General features: G+C 44.8%; 1 protein-coding gene across 1 annotated transcript; it reads left to right on the top strand.

Moving 5' to 3' along the window:
* Nucleotides 1-3276: 3276 nt before the first annotated feature.
* Nucleotides 3277-6871, top strand: TMEM223 (transmembrane protein 223). The gene is made up of 3 exons (XM_061560482.1): nt 3277-3894; nt 4627-4804; nt 5151-6871. The coding sequence occupies exons 1-3, from the start codon at nt 3448-3450 to the stop codon at nt 5453-5455; spliced, it is 930 nt and encodes a 309-aa protein (XP_061416466.1). The 5' UTR covers nt 3277-3447; the 3' UTR covers nt 5456-6871.
* The last annotated feature ends 490 nt before the right edge of the window (nt 6872-7361 follow it).

The raw sequence follows: 7361 nt of genomic DNA, 5'->3' as shown, positions 1-7361 counted from the left end.
AGTTTTCCATAGAATGCGCGGGTTTCCGGTTGCTTTTTTGATGCGTTCCTCAATGTGGGAGGAACGTGAGACAAGGATCAGTTTGTTAGTTTTCCTGCAGGCGACTCTGTAAGCAAGTCGATCAGCAGGTAGACCACTGCGGGATGCGATACGTTCAAGACGCCTCCTGGTTCGCTTAGCAATGATGGCATCTCTTGAGAGCCAGTGAGTGTCGTGAGAAGACTGCCTAGCGGTTCGTGATTTTAATGGAGCTAATTTAAACAACCATTTCCTCTCTCGAACGTATCCTTCTCGTTCCACAAACAAATGCAAGCATTATAAATACTACAAAGGCATTCGCCACCGTTATGCAGCCAGTCATCCTTTTTCCCCTTGCTTGAATCTGCGTGAAAAGGCATCACTACTATAATAAGCCAAGAATGTATGTTTGTGTGTAACGCACGTGACGTCACTCCACATGCCGCACCCCCCCATCATTAATATTCATGAGCGGGTGGATTTTTACACTCACGCAGAAGGTCGAGCGGAAATCTTTTTTTATCGCAAATTCTCTTTAAGTTTGACGTTTCTTTATTGAAAGTGATTCTAATAAAGTATTATCCGCAACAACAAAGTGTATTTGGTGTCTTTTTATTTATTTCTTCACTTGAGACAAAAGGAAAGTCTAATTTATGCTTCTACATTATGGTAAAATAGACATGTATCCGTGATTTCCCAGATATTGTATCGAATTCCAATTTATTTCAACCCCAGCGACCGAAAGCAAAAGAGAATAAAGTATCAGCAGCAGTGAATTTGAACAAATTGAAGGTCAGTTATATACAGTGGTACAGTGACATGAAGTGAGGTGTTTTATGACTTAGTTTTGTGCCAGATTCACTGCCATTAATACCGTGACACAGTGAAATGCAGTGAAATGTTGGATGACATACTTTCGTGCAAGATTGACTGCCATTAAATTTACACAAGATACAATTATACACTGCTCAATTTTCTCGTAAATATTACAGCTTCCTCCTAGGATGGGCAAACAAGCTAGTGCCATAATAATCTTTACTATCAAGATTACCGTAGTCATAAAATCAAAACCACGTCATCCTCTGTAACATCTTTGACTAATGGTCACTGCACTGTATATCAGAAATTTGCACAATATTTCCAGATGTAATTCTAAACGCATGAGGCACTGTCACACGATACTTGCTGAGTGACTTCACGCACTCTACTGCCACCTACTGCATTTTTTAAAATATTATATCTGGTGACAAGAACACATGTACATGTGGACGTTTGCTATTTGTCAATCCACTGCTCAATTAGGGCCTCTCCATGCTATGTGGGTCGTGGGGGTTATTTGAACAAGTGTTTTTGTGGCAGAGCACTCGACTGACCATAATCCCTCCAGGGTTGGTCAAATATGCACCAAATAGTGAAACATCAAAAGCCGTTACCTGATGGGAGACTGCTCCCTTCCATGGGGATGTGTAATTTCCACCACTGGTTTACGGTGGCCAAACAAGACAAGTGTCAACTCAATTCTTGTTTCAACAGAAATAATGTTTTACCTTTGCTTGTCACAGCCCAAACCTCAAATTAAAAGAATCCCAAATTTGTTTTACTTCCCACAACTTAATTTTTTAAATAACGCTTGTCCAAATTCACGAGTGTCCAGATCTCCCATTCAAATTACATTATTAATAAGGTGATGGTGGGGCTAGTTTCAGGCTGCCAAGTTGTCCTGAAGCATTTGTGAAAATCGAGATTGTCATCACATGATGACCGTTACTTTTTGTCATAACTGGAATTTTGGCAAATTAAGTGCGGAACCAAATTTAATGTGATGGAGTTTATTGTAGCGTCAACTTACCATACTTATTTGAGAACCCAGTGTATTTACAAGTGGCCGATATCTGTCTCTTGGGTCACATGAACACTGGCAATGAGAGGTCAAGTCAAGGCCGCGCGACTGGCATGAATGTGACGTGAGACACACCGCGAAGCCTGGCAACCTACGGACCCCCCTACCAATTCACGGCAAAATTAAAGAACCCACGTTGACAAAGTTAACGCTGCCAAACATCCCAGTCCAGGCAAGGCCCTGCTGGAAGAGCGTCTTTAAAATCAGCCGATGAGGCTCTCCTGCATGAAGTTCAATTTTAATCTGCAATTTTGAGGGACTGTGTTTTATCTTGGTGGGGTTTGGGGCTGTTGTTGTTTTGCTGCCTTGCCCGAGCTTGTATGTGTTTGAAAATCTGTAGAGATTGATGTACTTGTGAAATTTGTATTTATATATCTTTTTCTTTATTGACTTGCTCATCTTTTCTGTATTTTGCACTCATATCGATATTTTCGTATTGTTATAACTTGCTGACCTGCCCGCACTGGACATGTGTGAAAAATAGCTTCATAGCTCATCGGATTCCTCCAGTCGAAATACAGTCTGATTCTGATTGGAACTCAGGATCTCAGTGGTGCCAGTTCATGTGGCTATTAATTACATATTTGACTATTGGTGGACAACGATGAGGTGTGGATTGCGGAGATGGAGGTTTCCATATTCCCAAGTGAATCAAGCACTCCGACACAGAAACTGCATGAGAAGCCTGGGAGAAATTAGAATACTGTACTGTATTCACAATGTGTGTCCTTGTGGCTGGAATTCTGGAAATCCCTGAAAGAGGAAGTATTGCTTTCCATTTTTTTTATTACTGTATATAACCCGACATGCAAACAGGATGCGCTGAACAGCAATAAGAGGCATTCTCAGAAAAACACCGGATAAAGCTGCAAACTGTTGAAACTTGGATTCTACTGGAAAAACAACACAATTCGAAGGTTATAGCTATGTGGACAAGGACCTTCTGACATAGGCAGCCTTAATGAGCCATGGCAACAGAGCCACAGTTGTTTCTGGGTAGCCAGTTAATCAATTATCAGTCAACGCGCTTGACCAAACTTTGCACACTAGGTTTGCTGCCCTCTTGCAGGCTATAAAGTTGTTATATTAGGGCACATGTACAATAACGTGTTGACTGAAGTTAGCATTTTTTGTTTTGCCCTGTGATCTTTATTGAAACCCATTAGTTAGTCTGCCTTCAAACAGCGTGCCCTGTGGGGTCACTAAAGTTTCCATTGCACTTCCTGCACGCCTGATGACCGACGTCATCACAAGTGAAAACTGACGTCATCTCAACTTGGCAGTGACATCACTTCAACTTGCTAGGTGACGTCATTTAAAGCAACCGGTAATGACGTCATAGCGGAGACCGCGCAGCATTGTAGGTAAAAGCAAGATGGCAGCGCCCAGGAGGAGCGAGCGCAGCGCGTAACCTCATTCGTGACATCGGGAGCGCAGTTGGCTTTTTTCAATCCAAAAAAAGAAACCGAATAAGACAGGCGGACCCCTTTCAAGTCGGCGAGCCGGGCAGCTATACTTTCAGGAGAAACATGCTCTTGCACGCGGCTGCTGCTGCGTTCATTTGCCCGGGGTTGGGCCGCGGATGGCGCCTTGGCCTCGCCTGCTGGGGCCGCCCCCTCCTCCATCGGCCCCGCCCCTTCAATTCGTGGACCCGCCCACTACGCCAGCGGGCCCGCCCACTTCTGCAGTCGCCACGCCCACTTCTGCACTCGCCACGCCCACTGCTGCACTCGCCACGCCCACTGCTGCAGTCACCACGCCCACCTCTGCAGTCACCACGCCCACTGCTGCAGTCGCCACGCCCACTTCTGCAGTCGCCACGCCCACTTCTGCAATCGCCACGCCCACTTCTGCAATCGCCACGCCCACTTCTGCACTCACCACGCCCCTTTCATCAGAAGCCCCGCCCCGACGCGGGCTCCACCTGGCGCGGAAAGAACTTGGAGGCGTCGCTGTGGAGGAGCGTGGACTTGAATGTTCGTACTCAAAAGTTGTTGGGATTTTTCAGCCGCATGTCAGTCCACTGCTGGATGAAGGCTTTTTCTCCACGCAGTGCGCGTTGTTGAAGGAGGACGCGGGATGGGAGGCAGGTCGGGTCACGCAGCGATGGCGAGATGTTAACTCCCTCGCCTGGTATGCAGGAGGTCGTGGGTTTGATTACGAGCCTGATCCCCTATATATTTGGAGTTTGCATGTTCTTGGAGTCGCGTGGATTTTTGTCCGGGCACTCTGGTTTTTTCCCTCCACATTTATAAGCAACATGCGTTTAGGAGTATTCTACTCCATATATTTTTCCACGTGATAATTCACTTCGTTGAGCTATCATTTGCGGCCAGGTCGCATCTGAACAAGAGCTATACATTATAGCAAAATGGGTCTTGGTAAAATAAAACGTTTTATCGCTCGCCATTGATGCGAATGCCTCCTAAAATCTTACTAAATGAATGCAAAAGGTTGGTTGTGCATCTTATAATTCGATTTGTGTTTGCATATGACCACATTTGTATAACATTGCTATCAAACACGCGTTTTGGGTGCATCTTTTCAGAGCATATCTTCTGTAGAATATGGTAAAACCAGCTTAACTCGTTTTACTGACTTTAGTTGTGCAAGCGTACGTAACTTGATAAAACAGTTTTACCGTCATTGGGCATCATCACTGTGCTGTAGTCGTCAGCACAGGCTGGTTCTGCGGCTGTGGTTCGCAGGTTCCGCGTGATGTGGTGATCTTCGAGCGCAACAACGGCCGCTTGCCTCGGCTGCTGGCGCTGTTCGCATGTGGCCAGGCGGTCTTCTGGGGCTACCTTGCACACTTCTCCTTCGGGGCACTGACCAGCAGCTCCGAGTTATGGCGCTACGGATTCTCTATGTTCTGCCTCACCGTGGGTGAGTATCAACTCCATATTCCACTATCCCCATCTAGTGTCACGCAGTATCCCTTTATCTTACCTGGTTCTCCTTCATCTTCTCTGGTCCTCCCTCCATTGAGATTGGTCTCCCTCTATCCACCCTGGTGTTTCTTCATCTCTCCTAGTCTCACTACATCCCCCCCAGCATACCTACATTTCACTTGGTCTCCCTTCATTTCTCATGCTCCTTCCCTCCACTGTGGTCTTCCCCTTTGTATTATTCTCGACTTAGCATTTTCTCTGTTCAGCCCTCCTGAATATTCCTCCCACCCTATCACTGGACACCATTGCCTTACCCTCTTCATAATTGTCTGTGCCCTCAGGTGTGATGATCGTGTTGGGCAGCGTCCTTTTCTCCTCACGCTACGTGCAGCGCGTGGTCTTACTTCGGGGCGGCCGGGCACTCACGTTCCGCACCGCGGCGCCACTTTTAGGACCGCTGGGGCCTGCGCGTGCCTTCGAGGTGGCAGTGGACTCTGTATCATGCCCCATCGCCGTCTCCAGCGCCACTGCACTCCTGCCTGTGCGCGTGCGTGGACGTCGATTCTATTACCTCATCGATAAACACGGCTCCGTGCCAAACCGGTCACTCTTTAATGCCACTCTTGGCACATTCCGCTCTTTCTGATGGCCGCCCTGGGGAGTTTTACGAGAGGAAGCAATGACATCCAATTGGAGAATCAGCTCTGGGTCCAACTCGTCTGAATCCTTTCTGTCGGCCTCATCCTAACTCTCAAGTTCTAATCATAATTTTAGATATAATCCTAACTTATCCTATCCCTAGTGCTGACCTAACTCGTACTCTAAAATATATTCTCTAGCTCTGCGCTTTTCAAACTTAAGTCCTCGCATCCTACCAAAATATACCTTTACATGTTTACCAGTCTTCCCTGTTCACAAACAAATCGATTTTACACACTTCATATGCCTGATGAGTAAAAACATCTCATGAAACGGAGTACTGATTCATATTAAGATATTGTACGTGTTTGTCCTTTGTGAAGTAAATACAGGACTGCTAATGCACGACAAAGCACTTGCACCATATATTGACTTGATCGGAGAAAACTGGTAAAGATGGAAATGCACACCATGGTGGGGCAAGAAAAAACGAGTTCAGGAAACTGCTCGAACTCTAAACCTTGTATCCTCTTTAACCCAAGCACCCAAGCACTAATGTTAACCCTAACATGTAACTTTAACTTGATCATATCCCGAAACACTCAACCTAAAAATACAACTGCTTATGAATGTCTAGATGTTTATCTAAGGCTTCCAGAATGAGGCTTGAAGATGTTACCGAGGAAATAAATTTGCGTAAAACGTTGACATTGGAAATGTGCCACAATGGCACCAGATAGTGCTTTCATTGCGCGTATTGTCACCAGGATACTGGTGTACGTGATTATATTACAACAAACCTCTGGAAAAATATGTTTTTCTTGATATCACCCAGTGGAAGGTTGTTTAATTAAACAGGGTTACTGGAAAATAGGTAAAAAAGTATAAAAGCTTTAACATTTCTAATAGGGTGCACAGATATAACTATTGAAAATGGATATTAAAAATCAGGATAGATTGAAAAATATTGCTGACTCAAAGCAGAAGATAGTAAATTTAAGAGGTTAAAGTTATGGTAGCAAGAGGATATGAGAGGAGCCACCATGTTGCTAAGGCGACCGAGTCACTTGGTGAATACCGCAAACACATAATAAGCAAAGCATGTAATCGGGGAGCATCCCAGCGAACAATGTCAAGCCTACACCCAAAAATATGTGACAAAGTATCCCAAGGAAGACCTGCAAAAGCCTGAAGACTCGGTTGGAGGTTTTCCTGTTTAATAATATGAATAAGAAAGTAAAGTATTGTTGCACTGATGCAAGTTTTGCTGTCAAACGCTTTACACATAACTGAAGTTCGTTGAATTTTTTATTATTGTAATATAAGGGCATTTGGTGCGTTCTTCCACTTGTCTTCAAAATATGGGAAATATATGTAAAAAAAAGCAATGTTTAATATAGGTTTTATTAAAATTGCAATTGCATCCTGTTTGTGCATTCGTGACAATTGCATGAATGACAATGCATATTTAGCTGAACCAAATACTTGGATGAATGTTGCATCATTGTTACATAAATTTGCAATGGCCAGAGTGCATGGAACGATACTGGAAAAAGAGTAAAGTTAGGGTTTGGAAGGATAGGGGATAAAAAAAAATGGAGTAGGAAACTTGTGACAGCAGTAGCTGTGTCCCTTTGTATGCATGTGTAGAAGTATGGCATTACAGATCGTGGAGTGGTGGTGCAGTGGTTAGCACGTTGCGCTACGAACCCTGTGACCCAAGTTTGATTCCTGGCCACGGCTTACATCGTTAGCGTACATCTGAACTAGTACAAGGCCTTTTTTGGGTCACACAGGTCAGCCTTAATGAGTACCTCGTGTGCTGTGTAAACATCGGCACTGGAAAGACAAAGGCTGGCCCACACCACCGTCTCGTGCACCGTGCCAGCCTTCATCGGTGCTCACTAACGGCA

The sequence above is a fragment of the Lethenteron reissneri genome, chromosome 26 (genome assembly GCF_015708825.2).
Source record: "Lethenteron reissneri isolate LAM-NWPU_2019-01 chromosome 26, ASM1570882v1, whole genome shotgun sequence".
Lineage (NCBI taxonomy): Eukaryota > Metazoa > Chordata > Hyperoartia > Petromyzontiformes > Petromyzontidae > Lethenteron > Lethenteron reissneri.
Note: the sequence above shows the minus strand (reverse complement) of the source record. Positions and strands in the feature narration are given on the sequence as shown.